This window comes from Ischnura elegans, chromosome 1 (genome assembly GCF_921293095.1).
Source record: "Ischnura elegans chromosome 1, ioIscEleg1.1, whole genome shotgun sequence".
Taxonomy (NCBI): domain Eukaryota; kingdom Metazoa; phylum Arthropoda; class Insecta; order Odonata; family Coenagrionidae; genus Ischnura; species Ischnura elegans.
Genome location: NC_060246.1, coordinates 51,546,554 through 51,566,926, shown reverse-complemented (window position 1 = coordinate 51,566,926; position 20,373 = coordinate 51,546,554). Strand labels below are relative to the sequence as shown.

At 37.1% G+C, this 20,373-nt stretch overlaps 1 protein-coding gene across 1 annotated transcript; it reads left to right on the top strand.

Moving 5' to 3' along the window:
- Positions 1–68: 68 nt before the first annotated feature.
- LOC124160369 (BTB/POZ domain-containing protein KCTD5) lies at positions 69–11,481 on the top strand. Its single transcript, XM_046536211.1, has 5 exons — positions 69–263; positions 421–529; positions 611–798; positions 1,159–1,290; positions 9,490–11,481. Exons 1-5 carry the CDS (start codon positions 72–74, stop codon positions 9,517–9,519), a joined length of 651 nt encoding a protein of 216 aa, XP_046392167.1. The 5' UTR covers positions 69–71; the 3' UTR covers positions 9,520–11,481.
- The last annotated feature ends 8,892 nt before the right edge of the window (positions 11,482–20,373 follow it).

Below are 20,373 nucleotides of genomic sequence, written 5' to 3'. Positions count from 1 at the left end.
TGGTAAATCATATGAAATTACATAATTAGTTTTAATTTATGTCTGGCCACACTCGGGATCAACACAAGAACATGGCTTCAGCAGGTGAAGCGAATTCTCATGAAGCTAAGGAAAACAATGGACCTAATAGAAGTAGCAATCTTTGGGTGAGGTTAAATGTCGGTGGCACATATTTTTTAACCACCAAGACAACATTATGTAGAGATCCAAATTCGTTTTTGTTTCGGCTCTGTCAAGAGGATTCAGATTTAATTTCAGACAGAGTGAGTAAAGGGAATATCACTATGACTTGGTAAATATGCTACTTCAGTTAGGATACTTTTATCTCGCTCAGCATATTTATTCTCTTGTAACAATTTCGTTGGGGAACTGTCGGATGAAATTGCCTGGTTAAGCTTTACGAGTACTGCTGCTTTTCAGGACAACACTGGAGCTTATCTAATTGATCGTGATCCAACCTACTTCAGTCCTGTTCTTAATTACTTGAGACATGGCAAACTTGTCATCAATCGAGATCTTGCTGAAGAGGGTTTGTACAATTTTCTTCTAAAAGTCTTTGATAAGGTCTTTCGTTGATATTAACCTATACCTATTGTTTTCTTTTCATCAGGTATCTTGGAAGAAGCTGAGTTTTATAACATTACAGAGTTAATAAGACTCGTTAAAGATAGAATATGCCAAAGAGATTCAGTACCCTTTAGAGAATCGAAGAAGCATGTTTATAGAGTTATTCAGTGCCACGAAGACGAGTTAACTCAGATGGTGTCGACTATGTCCGACGGATGGAAATTTGAACAGGCAAGCTTTTCCCTGTAACTCATCCACTACAGAATGCGTTATCATCGTAAACTTGATACTTGAATTAGTTTATTAGTCTTATTTCTTTGCCTTTAGATTAATTGTTTTAATTAAGTAGTTCTAATTATCTATCTGTAAATAAAAGCGTTACTGTTGTAGTTAATTTGGCTTACGACAACTGTAAGATGATTTTATCTGCATTTATCCATGTGTTGGAGACCAGAATTCAGTCATCGAATAAATAATTTCTCTCTTTGGTATCGGCTGTTAAAATTATTTTTGGAAATCGTAATATCGCTATTATTTTTTTATACTACTTACTACCGTAGCTGTTAATCACGATTTTTTTATTTTCCGTAGCTGATAAATATTGGTTCACAATATAATTATGGCAATGAAGACCATGCTGAGTTTCTCTGTGTCGTTTCCCGTGAATATGGACCCCGGAATGCCAATAAAGAGCGAGAGGCAGAACCAACGGACAGGGCCAAGGTAAATATTACTCTCCATTAACACTGTTGAAAGTCATGGTGAAATATATTATTGTTTAGGGTTCAGAAGGCATGCGTAGATACCTGACATTTGAAATTCCGGTGCATGTATTTCATGGTTGCCAATCAGTAGTAATGGGAAAAGTACTAAAAAATGAAATAATTACTATTTAATCTTTCAATAAGTAATTAGAGGAATTACAGTTACTTTCTATCCATCTTCTGAAAATGACGCGATCACTGTCAATATTTTCTCAAACAATGAGTACTACAAACATGCAGGCATACATTTTAATTATTCTTCAATGTCATTGCATGCCATAGAACAATTTCAAAGGGCCCGAGGCGTTGAAGCTCACTATTTCACCACCTGAATTTGCTTGATAGAAGGAGGTAGTTCCTATTTTTTCACTGTTCTAATCAGAATTTTATTATCCATGGAGCACATATTTGACACTGCTTGATATATATGTATTATTTTTACTATTTTCCTAGTTTTATGAAATTAGTTTATGTTGATGGAGCGAGAACACAATGGCAACCTGTGGCATGCCGGAAAAATCTTGTGTGTGAGTAATGTGATAAGCCATGTTAATGCTCCCTGTCAATAGAGTTGAGGTGCTCCAAAAGCCCATTAATGGCAGATGATGCTCATGCAAGCATTTGATTATCAAGCTAATTTTTTATCATAAATTAAGTGTGGGGGAAAGTTCTTCAAGGATTAGACAATTATCATTTTGCTGTGGTTAATAAAATTAATATAGATTTAAATATATGTCATCAATTTTTTAATGAAGTATAAATTTCACTCTAATGATATATAGAAGTGATGACACAGCGTTTCACTCTGTCGATTATGCCCAACTTTTCTTTAATTGTATAAGTTTTCCTTTTGGCAGACATTGTTTTAACCCTAAAATCAATGAAAATTTTCGTAAAAAAGTAATTTTCATATTCATATTAAGCCTTAGGCAAAGGTGAAACAGCTCATTCATCATTAAATGCTCGAAGCCTGTGGGCATTGAGTACCTACCTTGGTTTGAGCGCCGCGGTGTGAACGTACGAATGAGAATTATCTCAATCTCCCAGAATCTCGAAAATTATTATAGCCGTGCAACACACTTTTCAGCTCGAGTTCACAAGACACAATGGCCAATCAGGAATTACCGAGTTTTTTTTATGGCTACGAAACAATGTATGGAATACGTCGCCAACCGCGTTAATACAGTCGCTTGAAGTAGCGCCGTTGCGACGCGTCGGTAGTCACGCCGAGATAAAATTCGCCACAAAGTTACCTACCTCAAAAAAAAGGTCAATGTAATCAATCATCTCGGGGGACATGGTGAGACCCGCGGTATATCCGAAACCACGGTAAAGTGAGGCGCGTAATAACCGGAATTTACTGTATTTTTTTCTAGGCAGTTTTTCTGAGACCATCTTGAATGTTACATTAATAACTATTTGCCATTACACCCAAATGTTGTAAATTTTTCCCTGCATCTTCAGTTATAGTTAACCTACAGTGCCTTGAGAATAAAATTTTGGAACACTAGGCAAATCCACTACTATCATGCGTGCATGCAGGCATACTGAAATATTCACTTTAATTTAAATCAAGTAAGCAATTAGATTTTATGTGATTGAGGGAAACTATGCTATGTCTTGGATAATCAGTTTCCATTTCAGTGAAAGAATAAATACATCGATATCCAACAGATCAATTATGAACAGAGAGATGAAAACATACGAGTCACCCCACATGCTCCTCCATTCTTGCCCCACTCCTGCCGTTTCGGCGACTAGAGGGTTTTTCCCGGGTAATGGCTTATTCCTTTCCCTCTCCGTATCTAAAGTCCACTATACACAGTAAACGATCATGCTGAATGATCATGTGAATTAAATGATTCGCTGTGTATAACAGAAAAATTCACCTGTGAACTGTCATGCGCATGATCATTCAGTGAAAAGTAGAACATGTTCTATTTTGCTCGCATGATCCCATGAATGATCACGTGATCATTCAGCATGATCATTCGCATGATCATTCACCTTTTATAGAGGACTTCACAAAGGGACTTTTAGCCTTTTAGTTGTGCGCAAATGGAAGAACACATATGATATGTACAGATATGACTGCCCAGCCAGTAGGAGGTAGAGTTTCAGAAGAACAAATCACGAAAATGAAAACCCCTACAGAATAGTTAGAACTCTTTCTGGATATTAAAGTGATTGATATGATTACCAAATATTCCATTTTATATGGTGCAAGTATGGGTGCAAACCTGGAACTGACTGTCGGTAATTTTTGGGAATAATTTTCAGGAGTAGTTACGTCTCTGTTCCGAGATTATGCATGTTTTGGGAGCAAAGAAAAGATTCGCATAATTCTCTAGTTAGTGGTGCAATGAGACATGACCGATTTGAAACAATATTTTCAAATTTGCATTTTGCTGACAATTCTAACGTTAATCACATGGACAAGTTTTCCAAGCTGCGACCTTTAATTGAGCGTCTGAATGACAGATGTATGAAATTTGTACTAAATGAAATATACTTCAGCTTTGATGAGGCCGTGGTTACCTATTTCGGTCGTCACGGGTGCAAACAGTTCATTCGGGGTAAGCCTATTCGCTTTTGGTATAAATTCTGGTGTGGTCCAATGCATCTAGGCTACATTTGCTGGTTTCAGCCTTATCACGAAAAAAAAAATCCGAACACTCAATACCAAGAATATGGTGTTGGTGCTCCAATTGTTTTGCAATTTACTGAGGCACTCACAATGCAGCATCCAGGTAAATACCATTTTGTGTTCGACAACTTTTTCTCAACATTGCACTCCTTGATAAACTTCATTCATTGGGCTATCAAGCAACAGGCACAGAGAGAAAAAAATCACGTAGACAAACCTCCTTAACTATCTGATGCTACCCTAAAGAAAAAAGATAGGGGCATATTTGATTGATGTCTTCATTGATAGAATGATGATATAAAAGGTCTTCCGAGGCAGGATCGTTCTACCACCTTCCACCTTTTTTTTCTGCAGAAACAAAAGCTATACATTATTTCTAAGGACGTTGGTTCTTAATTTTTTTTTGTTATCGGTACTGGTCCGGTTCTCCCCAATTGGGTCTTGGTTCTGGACTCTAAGAATGAACTCTTATTATCTGATTTAATGGCAAATTTAAATGAACAACCACAAGAAGTGAATGAAATACATCGGGGAAACTGGACGAGCAGTCAAAACTCGGATAGAAGAACACAAGCGGGCCATTCGACTGGGTTACCCTTCAAAGTCAGCCGTAGCGGAGCACGAAGCCACCGGACATGCGATCGACTTCGAAAAATCAAGAGTCATCGCGAGGATAAAACATTTTAAAACCAGACTCATCCGCGAGGCCATAGAAATAAAGAAAAACAAGAACAACTACAATAGAGATACCGGATTAAGAATCAGCAATACCTGGAACCCAGTCATCCGCAACATGTCGTTGTCTTCCCCCTCCAGTCCTAACTCCCCACACCCTCCGCCCACCCCTCCCACCTGAAATATAAAAAGGCAGCAAAAAAACCCAATACTAACACTATTCCCTTGAAAAAGTGACTGGCAGTCGGTCGCGAAACGTCGGGGCTTTCTCCATCACGACACGCGGCATACGCCCGTATGTGACTTATTTTTAATCATCATGAGCCGCGAAAGCTTCAATCAAGAAACTATGACGTGATTCCTCAATATCTGTGTCATCCCATTGGATTAACATATAAAAGGAATCCCTAGCAACGTAACTACTAAACAAGGTGTTTCCAGGTGAACCATAACCCGCAACATATGCAATCGTAGTATACATCGTGTATATTCATGGCCTACATCCAACTACCATTGGTTAAGTAACCTGTAGACTCGAAATAGACAGGTTTTATAAGTCTTGCAAGCGCCATATGCATGCCAATTCGAGGGCATGCATATGGCGCTTGCAAGCCAACAAGCACCCTGGTCTGAATGTATCTTGTTGAGTTAGCCCCGCCCCAATACACCCCTCCCCTCTTCCCCCCACCTTTCCCCTTTTTCCAACACACTCCTTCCCCACTCAATCTCTCCTTGACTGATGAAGCGGCTACAACCGCGAAAGTCTTTCAGTTTTATTTTTCGTGTGAGTGTTTTCTTCTTTTTTTCGTGTCTATGTTTAGTGACTGTGTTTTTGAACATTCATATTATGTGCTACGTTGCATCGAATTTCTGCAAAACATTGAATATATATATATAAATGTACTAGCAAGTCGCATAAAAAGAAGCCTCAGCTTCTTGGACCATTTATGTCAAATACCTGCTTAAAGCACCAGAAACTAGCAGCACACTAATTAACAAAGAGTTGTACTATCATTTGCAAAAGTCTTGCAACAAATCGAGCGGCGCCACTTTCGCTCCACAAAGATTGTGCCCGGAAATTGTATGGTTTTCGGGTGTATGCAACAATCCAATACTAGTCTTCATGGTTCAATGCATGGAGAACGGGTCATTGGGTGGTTGAGGTATTTTGTCATCCTTTTCAGTCTCGGGATTTGACTGCTTCCATTTAAGTGAAATTAATGTTCATGATATTCCCCCAAACACATTGTAGTATTTAATGCAGTAGGAAAGATCGAAGGTAATTCCTCGGAGAGATTTTAAAAAGTTGGTAGCTTGGCTCTTTTTGAGTGATCTCAGCTCTTTTCAGAGAGCTGTAAATCACGAGTCGTTCACTGTGAACATGGCAGACTTTTGTTTACATCTATCGACTCGGGTTGATGTTTTAATACAATATCTACGACATATGATAAGAGGCAGCTTTAAAATTCCCAGTGTTTCATCATATAAATATCTGAGCAAACACGTAAAATATGAATTAGTTAAGCTGATCGGCATTAATTGTTGCGTAAGTAATAACAGTTCTCCGACGTCCGTCAATCGGTAAAGAAGTATTCCTTTCCACTTATTCAAAGTATGACGAGAAAAACTTAATTCCAGCTAAAAGTCCCATTTTAAATGATTGTCGGATTTCAACAGGTATTGTTTGATAATATGTTCTACTGCTGAATTAGTGTGAATGTGAATAATAACTCAAAGCTGCTATGTCGTTGATGATTAAGTTATCTTATTTAGATGCAATCATTTACATATACACTGATGAATTCGGAATAATGTAGGATACTTACTTAGCATTATTAATTGAATTATCTACTTGCATTGAGTAGGTTAAATTGTATTAGGAAATGTGTTTGTTGGCAATACGTTTTATGTTTAAGGCATCAGTGGAACTGCAGCTCATTTCATAAAACCTTTCAAGTCAAGTAAGAAGGACGTAAGCAAATCCTAACAGAATTTCTGTTTGTAATGAATATATACGCTTGATTCATTAGAAATACAAATACCGAGTTTGAAACATAATAACAAGTAATAATAACTTAAAAAGACGATACCATACCGAAGTCGCAGGCGACAACATCATTATATTCCTATTGTATATACTAACCAGCCGAAACATAGAGTATGCGAAACCCTCCGTGCTCAAGTTATAATCATATAAACGAATAAAAGACTAACATACCGAGAAAGTGATTATTTTGATCAAATTCGTTCAAGTGAGAAGCCGTAAGAGAAGCACAAGGAGGAGCTCAGTGTTACAATAACATTAAATAATTAAAATTACCGCTTGATGACTTTGAGTTAGAAATAGCTCAGTGGATAAACATTCGGGCTGATAGTAGGAGGGGCTCGTGTTCAAGTCCTTCCCGTGGCCGAAAATTTTTTTTATCCTCCGCACGGCCGTATTTTATTTTTAAGTGTTTTTATTTTTGAAATTTATGTTAAGAGGGTACTAGCTGTTGAATTTGAGCATTTTTTGCAACAATTTCTAATTTAAATGACCGTGCGACGGGAATCATGCGTAGTTAGCGCGGTAGGACGAATCAATTGCGTTTTCTTGAAGGAACTCCAATCAGAATCACTGGTGAATGTAATTCCTAGTGGTATATGGTTTCCTTTACAGGTCCGTAACTGCTCAACATTATAAACCTTTGGAATGAGAACTATCGTAAAAATCTAAGGTTCCATAATTATACGTAATTTCTTAAATAGATCAATTTTATCTGATTAAAAAGAAAATTATGAATGATATTTTGCAGCGATTATGCTGTCCGTCTATGTAGTATGCTGCCTATTTGTCATCAACTTGTCGCCATTTCCTACCAAGGTAATTTCTCCAGTAAAGTTTTTCAGAACAATTTTACCCTTTTTCGTTACGTAAATGGGCAGTGACGGAAACTTTTATTAGACATAGAAAAATATATAAATTAAGTGAAGAATTTTACTTTTAAACTTTAGGCTTCAGTATTCTACAATGAGTGTTTTTTTATACAGTAATTTTGTTGGAAAGGGACTGAATGTGAGACTAGCTGATCTACTAAGTACAATCCTAGGAATAACCTATGTAATGGTAATCCTTAATCGTGCACGCACCACGGCGCTTATTTTTAAATATAGGAAAGGCTTATCATGAGGTATTTATCAACTATTTTTCTAGAGCGTACTTTCTTCAAGCAAATTGTGGCATCAACATGTATATGCGATAGTGCTACAAATTGGCCCTATTTACACTATTTTGGAAGTACGTGAGAATCACTTACGACCTGCAAGTTTTATTCCAGGTAACCTACTTCCTCGTCCCTGGCTGGTAAATTTGCGATAAAGATGTAGGGCAAGACGAGGTGCAGGGCCTATTAGCTGACCAAAACTACGGCCCGGGAGCACCCGATTCAGCGTTAAGAGCTGAGGGAGCGGCTAAATTATGCGCAAAGTATTTTACCTCCCTATTATATGCGCAAAGTATTTCCCTCCCTAAAAAAGGGCGAATATTGGTTTAAATTGACTTTCAATTTTATCTTTGTCCGTTGTTGTTATTGGAAACCTTACCAATGGAGGCATTCATGGGTAGGGACAAGTCATACTATTAATTAATTCTTAAGTTCGACTTAAGTCACTCTTTAAGTCGGTTGTCCTTAATAATATAATAATGGCCGAAATATTAAAATCAAAACAATAAATAATTATTATAACAAAAAGAAGATTAATGCGACGTGAACACTAAATATGTCAGTGCTATCGTAAAAATTTAAGCCTCTCCTAGATATGTACACAGTAAAAATAGAGACACATTCTGCTAGCAACGATGAGGCCTAGCGATTTTTTTTTGCAATCAAAATTCCATTTTTTTCCGAAGAAACATTTCCATCGGTGTAAATATATTTATCCAATTAACAAATTGATAATTAATGCAGAAGAAAGCTTATGGAGCTGTCTTTATCAGCTTCAACCTACGTAAAGAACTATTTAATGCCAATCATTATTAAATATGTTGGAGACGACAGAGTCGTGTTTTTTTCCGGAAAATTGCCAGTTAATTTTTTTTCATTTATTAATTCTTCTATATCGAACAAATATTTCAACAACTTAATATAAAGTCTCCTGAACGACGTTGAATCCCTAAAAAAAGGGTTACGAGCGAGTTGATTTCCGTGTTCCTAATGGCGAAATCGTGCCCCCAGCCGACCTTATGGGGTTTACCATTGGAAGCCAGGCGTCATAGGTTCCCACTCTTTTAACGGGTAAATATTTTCAATTATCTACTCCAGTCAACTACGGGTACAAAAATTATCTCAAACGCCGCGACGACTTAACAACATCTACGCTCGTTTACTCAACTGAACATGGTAATGATTTCCTACGTCTCACTCCCGTGTCACGATGACCCGTTCGTGAGTCGTTCCCGAGCTACCACGAAGATTCATACCTAGATAGTGATCAAATAAACTTAATGGTGGCCAGAAATCGACAATGGAGCGAAAGTGGCGCCGCTCGATTTGTTGCAAGACTTTTGCAAATGATAGTACATAATTTCCAAAAGAATGTCATGAGAATTCTTTTGAGATTTGTTAATTGCCAACATAAGTATGGTGACTTAAACACCTGCCGTATAGAAACCTGAAAGGTATGTGACCCATGCAACATTCTCATTGAATTCTAAGAAATGCAGAGTTCTTATAAGAATTTCTGTCAGACTTAAAAGAAATTTACAATAGGGGTGTTTTAGTTTTATTTTTTCATACTTCTACTTCCTGTTGCATTAATTATTGTATGTTATTTATATCGAATTGTGCATGTTTATAGGTTCTTCAACAAAAGGGATCAAGAATGTGAGAAAATATGTTGTACAGGCACATTTTGGAGAAATTGGTGTCTGGCAGATGGAATTGGCTTGCACATTCTTCTGAAGGACGGAAGGCCCCTGATGAATTGAGGTGTCCTTGGATGAATGAAGCCTAAGGCACTGCCATCAGTGTTAGTTGATGTAGATATCTGTTGCTGTTGTTTCTGGGCAAAGGATGTAAGTGGTGGACATGAGCATGCTCAAAAACAGTTATCACATTTTCCCCAGCCGCAATCTGGCAGCACCTCTCAGCAGAATCAAAGAGTGACATTGGAGGTTGGATAAATATCAGATGGACTGGTGCAGATGTGTAATGGATGCTGTCTCTGAAGAAAACTGTTAATGAACACCAAAGAAAAGCTGTGCTTATGTGGAATAAAAGGTAACATGTTCAGTGCATTTATGATGGGCAATGCATGCTGTGGCAACTGGTACTACACTGTGATGTTGCTTTCAGCCCAGTAACCATGCAATGGGATCAAAGTCATCGGTTTTATTGCCTATGTAAGCACATTGCTCTTCATTTTGTAAGCATGATATAGATTTTTATGTCTCATCAACTTCATTGACTGATTATTTTCATTTAGAAGAGTTTTGTATTTTAGTCATTTATTTCATGGAATTGTTTATGTATTATGAAAATTTTAGTCCATAAGTACTGGTCAAGCTATTATTCTTCAGCCATGATTGATGTATTATTATGTTTCAGCTGTGATTTTATCTACCAGTAACTGTACAGCATGAATTCCTTAATGTTCAATATTTGAGTGTAATGGATGATAATGTGATGTTGTGTTGCTATAAATTAGATACACTGTGAAATCTAGGAATGAATCAAGTAACCTTTTGAGTGCTTGTGTTATTTCCAAACTGACAATATTTGCAATTGCTTGTGAATGGCTACTCATATTTCGTACAGATTACGCGTATTACATTGTGTGTGTGTATATATATATAGTCTTGTGGAAAATACTTCTTGCAATGACACTTAGATTAAATGAATAGCGAGATGGTTATATATAGACACACAGAGAAAGAAACACAAGATATTTGTTAGATGTTTCAGTTGGGATACCCACCATTCTCAATAGCGACAATCATCTGACTAATATGTGGTGTTCTTTTTTATGTCTTTATATATAATCATCTGGTTAATTTTATATAGATATATATGCACACACATGTTAATCTGTAATTAATTATTTTCAAGTTCTGCTGTCTCGGGAGATGTGTGCATTCTTTTACAGGTTTTATTTTTTTTGAAAGTATTTACACGTGACAGTGTATGGTGAATTTTTTGATCTCCTGGATGTTCAGGTATGCAAGCCATATCCCTTTTTTCCATTCAACATTGTTTTTGCACTGTTCCAAGTTCACTCAAGATCAGCTAGACAAGCAAATGTTTCTGTTGACATTCATAACTTGATAAAGCTAAATTACTACATTTTGTATGTGTGTGTTTTTTGACGAATGAGTCTTCACCAAGGTTTGATTCTGTGTGTTGTGTATAATCTCTGAAAGATAGAAAATTGAAATTTTGTTTTTAATCTTAGGTTCTGTGTATTTTCTACTGATCTGTCCCTAATTAATGTTAATAAAACTGAATTTTTTATTTAAAAAATAAGAGAAAATTGTGGATCTAGCAATAATTATTGTAATGTGGTTCATTTAATTAAGTAGTATTCTAATTTAAAAGTTTCAAATGGTAGATACTTGTACAGTTTGTGGAACTAATTGGAATTGTCTTACTTTCCATTGAAACCCTAGAAAACTGAGTTATGAACAAGCATCATTTAAGTATTTTTACTAAGTATTTGTTTGTGCCATATTATTTTGTACTTTGGTGTATGAAGAGACCACTCGTTGATAATTATTGGAAGGACTGAATAATGAGATACTACTTTGATTTCATTGACTTGTAAATGATGACATTAAACTAAAGATGGAGCTACTCTACTATGTCTTGCTTTTACCTGTACAGTCATAATTATTTATTACATAAGTTAAAAAGGAACTAGAATTGTGGTTTGATGGTAACTTGAAAGTGCTATATATGGTTATGTTGACGGATGTTTCACAATGCTATGGGAAGGAAGAGACCACTAGCATACATTTTTGAATTTGAAAGATAAGATCATTACTCATAAATGCTTAACCCTTTCCTGCCGGGGCCTATGAAAGCAAAATGTTTCCACGCTACGAGTAGCTTGAGAATATTTTAAGCCTCTGTGTGCGGAGCTCTTTTTTGGGTGTGAGTTGCCTGGGTACACTCGTCCCTCCGATTTGGAACCCAACTCCACGGGGTGCCCGGCCATTATCCCTGCCACTTACTCGACCGTCAAACCCTTTCTTAGTGGGAGTCGATGGTCTACTTATTGCGTTACCTGTGTTTTTTATAAATAATTATTGATTATGATATTCGAGAATTTACACTTAGATAAAAATAACCTACATTGTTTGAAGCATTGTTGAATTTAAAACAGATTTCTAGCATTTATAATAATTAAGTTAGGACTTTATTTTTACTGAAGTTTGGATGTCATTATTTTCCCAACCTAAATGTTGCATGGAGCCGGTCTACAATAGGGCGAATTTTGAAAAGTTGATCTTGATCTGGGAGAGCGTTGTCTGATGGAGCATTCTAATACCATTAAATACCTATTTCCGCTCATGCGATAACCAAATATAGGAGTTTTCGTCTGCATGCCCCTGGACCAGTATTCGTGCAGAGTAAGTTTCTTGGTTCTCAGCATTGGTAAATTAATTGCAAGCAAGGTATGTATTTCTTCTATAGATGTGTCTTTACAATTTTTCAAGCACGGCACTACAATCTCTGGAGAATGCTCAATCGTATACTTAAAAAACGATTGGTTTCTTTGGATATCATGTCAACCATTTCATTGGAGAATAAATTTTGAAAAACAATCCAATTTGGGAATTTTCAGATACTGCAGCCTTACAATCGGAAGATGTGGCATCAAACTCGTGAATGATTGGAAAAAAATCACTAGAAAACCAATTCATACCTTCAGATAAAATCTTTCTCCATTTTGCGACAGTACTTTCTCCTTCATCTGATGAATCGTCTAATGATGCACTAGATGGTTCCTGCTTAAACAATGGCATTACAGTCAAAGTCTCTGGCTCAGATGCTTATGAATCTGGATAGAAATCATCCTCGCTATCACTCTAGGTGAGTAACTCCAAAATGGAGTCGTCAAGTATAGAATTTTTTGACATAACTTGTCTTAAACAGATGAAATTAGTACAGAAAAAAGACCACAAGGGCCCTATACAGGAAACGAGAATGAGAATCAAAACACGCCTTTCTCTGAAGGAAAATTTTGGATTACCAAGAGAACACTGCTTGCTCGGGAGCCTAAGCTGAAATTAGAGAGGAGGGAATATATTCTCATATGGACTGGCATAAGGACTAATAAATCGGTTTTTTGTGATAAAGGTTTCTTAGAAGTTGAAGAGGAATTCAGCAATAAAGGGAATGCAAGCCTGAAAACCATTGAATGAACTAACTCAATTGTGTATGAAGGATTGCTTTGCGAATCCTAGAGGACTACCAAAAAATTCTGCGAAAATTTCATTAGTGCTCAACACCTGGACTGCATGAATGCACATGAGACATTGCTGTGGGAGTGGAAGGTTTGGTTTTTCCGCGTAGGTTACCTGAGACATCGTCAGGCAGATGAGCAAATGTTCCACCCAGAATGAGTAGCTAACAATAGGGCATACAACGTAGGTATGGAATTGGCTATACAAGTTAAATTTCCTTAGAATACCGGCGTATTAGTAATTACTTAGGGGAAAATGAATAAATAAGAAAATTTAGGTTAAGTAAATTAGAAAGGCATACAGATTGTAAAATTTAGGTTATGTAATGTAGAAAGGCATGCAGATTGTAATATTCATGAGCGATAATGACAATAAAACGACAGCATTTCCCCATCACATATTTTTCATCCCTAGTGGAAGAACAATGTATTAAGGCATTCACATTAGAGGTTTGTAAAAAATAACACTAAAATTTCATTTTAAATTTTCCTGCGTACAGAACAAAACGAAGAATTCTTTCCAATGAATAAAAAATTTGAGTTTGCAACAAATTATTCTTTGAAAAAACCTTGACCGTTTCAACTACTTTACCGCAAATTCCTGTAGTGGGGAGGATCATAAATGAGTGGGAGAGTTGGGCTTAATTGCCTAGGAGGCGGCACAAGGATCTCGCTAAGGGTCTTAGGCTGGGCCTGAATACCACCGGCCATCGCAACCTTTGCGGTCGCTTCCCATCCCCCGCGACAGCCATACCTGACATCCAGTCGTGTGCGTTGAAGAGTTCGTGACAACTATACCTGACATCAGGTGTTCTATGCATGAAAATGCCCGTCGGTTCCACCCGACGTCCGGTGCAAAAGGGTTAAAGGACACCTTCTATTTATTAGTCACGCTTGACTAAGATTCCAATGAGCATATGGGCATGTATGGGACTCCATATGCTGTACTTGAGTGAGCCAGTTGTTTCCTACCCAAGGCTTCATGGTGGCTTGGCCTAAATATCAAAAGTTCTTCCTTTGCCTGTCCAGCAAAAGCAATACTCACAATATTGCACTTTTTGAAGCCAATACAAGCAGATATTTTTTCTATACTTTGATCTTTAGCTCCCACCCAATTAGCCGTCTTCTCGGCAATTCAGGAATGGGGGACTTTTTGAATTTCCCTCCACTCAAGACTGTAGAGAAGCCATTATCATACTGTGGCAGTGCTCAATTCCTTGAGATACTTTTGAATAATACCATACCTATTTGATAACGAAACAGCTATACATACTACTGCGAGTGGTTACATTAGAGTAGAAGTACAAATCAACAATGTACCGGTAATAAAAATCATATCCTTATATTCCCGAAATGAAGTGACAACATTGCTAGAAGAGTTGTTTATTTAATCAAGTACTAGTATTTTATATACAAGTATATAGTATTTTAATTTAAAAATGTCATTTGGTAGTTACCTGTACATCTAGTTTGAATGAACATACTTGTCATTGAAATCTTAGAAAGCTGAGGTATGGACACGTATCATTTACTTATTATTTTTATCTTAAAGGGGTGTCTGGTGGAAACCTAGCTCTGGAAAAGTGCTCGAAGGTGCACTTCTGGGGCTATCCAGGTTGAGAAAGAAATTCGGCAGATATGCCTGTAGAACGGGCTTTACTCGCGAGCATTCTCAGGAAGATTCTAATAGCTATTTTGTTTTGATTTCCCAAATCTGTTGTTCTGTGAATGCTGAGTATATTTTCAATAAAAACACTAAAATGAAATAAAAGTCATTGCTTAAGGTAGAGAGCATGTCTTTTTCCGATATTGATGAATGGAAAATCCTTTCACATTTAAATCTAATTTCAGTATATCCAGGGGCGGATCCAGGATTTTTTTCTGGGAGGGGCACAAGCAAGGCCATATCCAGGATTTTGTTCTGGGTGGGGCACAAGGATACCTCGCAATACAAAACGAATGCAATGATAATGGGACCGTATTAAAAATCTTGCATATTTTTGAGGGTCTGGGGGGGGCACGTGCCCCCCCCCTGGATCCGCCTATGAGTATATCAATAGCTCAAATCCAAGCACCTTGTGTAAACATTATTGCAAAAGAAGTTTTACCAAAATAATATGATGCCACTCTAATTATTCACAATATATTTATGCATAATAAATGCAGATTATTTTATTCACTTTTCATTTCATATTTATCCTTCAGCCTTTGGAAAGATTGTGATGTGAGAGCTAAGTTAGGCACAAGCCCCCATGGGAAGACCCAAGATAGACTTATTCTTGAGCCATTAACCACCTTCCATTCTCTCGTCAAGAAATGCTTTGGTATCTTGAGAACATGAATGACCTAGGTGGTACTGAGAAAGCAAAAGCATGAATCACATGCATTCATACTACTAGGAGCATAATGGAGCCATGCCTTGGTATCTCAGATCCTCTGAACTGGTTTAGCATTGAGAGCCAAAAGTCAGCGGGCTCTCTCTATGAGTATCAGGTGTTTATAAATGAATATCGGGGTTTAACGCTTTATAATATTTATTATATTATACTTACAGTTATAAATCATAAGTCAAATGAAATAGCAACTCAAACTGTTTTGCTTTTTAGCAACAATGCGCATGTGCGTGAAATTTTTCCGCCGTAATCCACTACAAAGTGGTAGTAGCAAAGATGGCAACTAGTGAACAGAAAGCATTTAGTGTTTTACAGTTTGCAAAGACTGAATCTATACTACGTGCGTTCGGTGTTAAATTCGGTTGTGATCCTCCAAGTGACAATAACATCCGTAGATGGTATCATCAGTTTGTAGATACAGGCTACCTTTGTGAAGGGAAGAGCACAGGACGACCAAGAGTTAGTGAAGAAACTGTTGAGCGAGAGAGAGTCGTTCATTCGTAGCCCAAAGAAATCAGTCTGGAGGGCTAGTCGTGAATTAGAAGAAATTCCTGTGTCGACTGCTTGGAAAGTTATCAGGAAACCCTTCAACTATGTCCTTACCATTTACAGTTAATACAGGCTCTAAGGCCTACAGACCACGGATTAGCTGCCAACCTCACCATGGAAATGTTGTTTCATGACGATGATGATTGTCTTCAGTGATGAATCGACCTTTCACCTCAGTGGACATGTAAACACTCATAATGAGTGGATTTGGGGTTACTGTGCAACACACATTGCACAGTAACTACAGATTCAGTCTTTGCAAACTGTAAAACTCAAAACGCTTTCTGTTCACTAGTCGCCATCTTTGCTACTAACGCTTCTAGCAGAGTGCGGCTGAAACATTTCATGCACAAGAGCATTGCTGCTAAAAAACAAAATTGTTGTACTTGCTCTTTCATTTGACATATAATTAGAACTGTAATTATAATCTAATAAATATTATAAAGCGTTAAAACCCCAATATTCATTTCTAAACACCTGGTATTTTGAGGAACAAGTCACTTTGTTTGCCAGTGAAACTTAACCTTGAGCTCAGTTGAGAAATCTATAAACCTGTAACAATATTCCTATGCCATTGAGCTCTCTGGTTATTCATTTCTGTGTGATACTTTTGGGCTGTTTTACATTATGCAATGCTCTGTATATTCTATGATCAGCAAAGCTAAATGATGTTTTGATTAAGACATTACCGAATTTCATCTAGCTTTAAAAAAAACACCAATTTCACCAGTAAAAATACTTATAAAACTACTTAACCGTTCATACATACCAAGAATTTTTGGGAAAACATTTTAGTTTTTGGGATTCAGATCCAGACCCCAGTGTCACCACCATTTACTACTGACTACCACAGCGTGTCCAGCAGCTGGGCATTTGAAAATTCCCGTAGATTTCTTGGTTTTCTAAGGACATATATGTGTAGTATTTCATTTTCCAGAGAGAAATATTGATTTATTTTCATTAATTGGAAGAGAATATTTGGTATATTCTTGGGATGATGAAACTTCAGGATAATTTTTAAATTTCCCTAAGTGGAGGAAAATAAAATAATACTGAACTTTAGAGAGAAAAATTTATCACCACCCTTTCTAAGATTTAAATCATGTAATGCTTGCACAGTGGAACAAGGTTGCATATCAACAAGATTGTGATATAAATAGCATTGATGTAAAAAGATCAACAACTAAAAAAAAGCTGAAGGAACTGACATTTTCCCAGGGTAAAAGGAAAAGAAACTTAACTTTGGATTCCATAAATTACAAAAAATTGTATCCCCTGCGATGGAAATGCTAAAAAAATGTGCCAATGCAAGTGAAAAGGAATGAAAGTATGCACATATATTACACCACTGATTTCCATAGTGAGAACAATTTAACCGGTCATACTCTATAAATCCCATACTTCACCATATCCTCTATGTACAAATACAGGAAATATTGTTCCTAATTTCAGCATTAGGGCAATTTCATATAGCTACAAGCCAAATTGCTGCTACCACTGTATTACTCATACTGTATAGATTCAACTCCAGCCTTACCAAAAATGACCCACATTTCATGTGTGCTTGTATCTCTAACCATCTCCCTCCAAAATTGAAAGGCATTTCCACAGTTGGGAAATTCAAATCTGAGTTAAAGAACTTTCTCATTGAGAATGCGTTTTATAGCATCTCTGAATATTTAAATGGTTAATTGTGTGCTGTAACTGTATATAATTATGTTTATATTATTATTATTTTTTTAATGTATGTATGTAATTGACGACTTTCCCATGTCTGCATGACCTAATGGAATAAAAAAAAAGATAACGTGATTCGGAGATAATAAAAAATAACCTTCTCAAATCTCAAGATTTTAGAATTTACAAGTATTGCTTCTGCAAACAATGAATTTATTGACTAAATTGGACTGTTATCCTAAATCAAAATACTTAATCCCCTTCCCGTTCACCAAATGGATGCCCATGAACGGAAGCAATAAAAATACCTACATATACAACATTTCTACAATAATACCAATGCAAATTCCAAGTTTGATGCACTTATGAATCGGGTGAACATTACCGCCATGAAAGACATGATTCGGAGATGGGAATATAAATTACGGTGACTGTAAAGTTGAGGCCCCAAATTCATTCCCATCAAGTCGTTAAATATCGCTTACTTTTTGCAAAAACTTAACTTATGAAAAGTGGCTTGTAATATACGCCTGTAAGCAATAAAGCAACGAGCCAACCTTCACAGTAATGGGAGTAATAGCACATGGCACAGAAGATGCAGTTAAAAATAGTATCTTCATTTATTATTCGTGCAACAAATGAGATATATTAGAAAAAACTTTAAATTACTCAACAGGATTAACTTGTTATCATGAATATATTAGAAAAAACTTTAAATTACTCAACAGGATTAACTTGTTATCATGAATATACACACCATTGCCATACAGCCAGCCATCACAGAACGGAACTTTGTCCGAATATAGCACTTTATTCCTTATAATTATTATGAAAACTTCTGTAAATTTGATTAAATAACATTCACTTAAACAGGCATGTACAATCTTAGGTGTTTAATACATTCTGCCGGCATGGTAATCTCCGATCCTTCTGCCACGTTGACTGCCAAAGGGCACATAGGTACCTTTCTCATTTCCTTCACTCCTCACGCCCTTCAAACCCTTGCACTCCACGTATTAGGATGACCCTTCCCTGACGTCACTTCCTCAACGTGACATCAGTAAGGGCACGAAGGGTGCATAACCGTGGATTGGGACACGGCCTGAGACGTCACAAAGTTCCAAGATCGGATGTGTTGGTCCCCTGGTTCCATCATTTGTAGCCTCATTACTTGGAAGACAGAGGAAGTGTTCCTCCCCCTACGTATCTCCTTTATGTGCTTCTGCTGCCCTACCCCTTCCTGAGTGGTCGTCTCGTTCTAATAAAGTTTGCCGCAGTTGACGTCTATATTGCTCTTATTTGTGCTGCACGTTGCACAGTTGCAATTTAATTTAATAATAAACTACCTTATAAGTGTATGTAAGAGACGCACCCCTACTTTGAGTATTGGAGCTTAAGAAAGAAAATTTTGCTGTATTTTTATAAATCCTATTGTGCAATTTTGCAAATGTATGCCTGGACATTTGACAGTTATCAAATTTTCCTCTTTTCAACACTAAAAATTTACGCAGCATTTTTTCAGCTAAATTTCACGATACGTATGGCGCTCGGAAGTGAGAATGTATTCACTTGTAGCCTTAACCTTATGATGTTTACTAGATATGCTCGGATCGAATACCTCGAATCCAAATATTCACAGATAATGCCCTTCACCTTATACTCCGGATCCAAATTCGTCGAAGAAATTGAATCTGAATCCAAAATTTTAAATCAATGCTTTCGTGAATGCAACATCCCATTAGAATGAATAGAAAGTGTTCCGATCCTCTCTTCGCATACGCCGTTGCTCTACGATGATTGTTCTACTCACGAAAAATTTTGTTTAAATGCTCTCATAGGAGTATTTTAATAGAATTTTACAATTGAACACACCATAAATCACTTGCCTCAAAGGAAAATATCAAGTTACATGGGAACAAGGGAAATGTGTTTCATCCCTACCCCGTCTCACCAATTGACCTTATTTGGTCTTCCAGCTTCAATTCTCCCAGTTTCTGGAGGCCAAATGTTAGGTGATTCACCTACTGAGCTTGAAGATATCTCGATAGCTTTCCGCAATTGCATGACACGACGAGGTTCAAAAAAGAATAGGACCTAACGCGACGCATATCTGACAGCATTCAAGGTTTTTAAGCGTAGCATGAGCGCATTCAAACAAGATGAGACGGACTGGAAACTTCAGGCAACGCAAACTGCGTATATCACATTGCTGGGCCTTTGCCCCTTCGCTTTGAGGGCAACTACGTCACATGCAAGATTGGACGTGATCTTCCCTTGCTCCTTCGCTCATAGCTTGAAAGATGGAAGGAGCGAGCTCCTCCCCCTCGACCTCTCTTTCAGCGCTTTTCACTTATAAGCATTTCCGATTTCATATATCCGCCATTTAGTCCAACAATGTACACACTCGTTCGAATTTTTTAAACAGCAGGTTTTGACACCATTATAATTTTCAGTTGCAGTAATCCTCTTAATAGTGCCTGAAGATGATTTTTGAAAAATCAGGTCCTTAGCATAATGGAAATTACTCCGCAAGACAAATGTTGACTAATAACCAGATATTTTCCTCCAAAACTACGCATTTCTCTATGTTCGATATGCGATTAATATTTGCAGTATAAATGTCGTGGGATGCCCACTCATGGCAGTAAATTTAGTACGC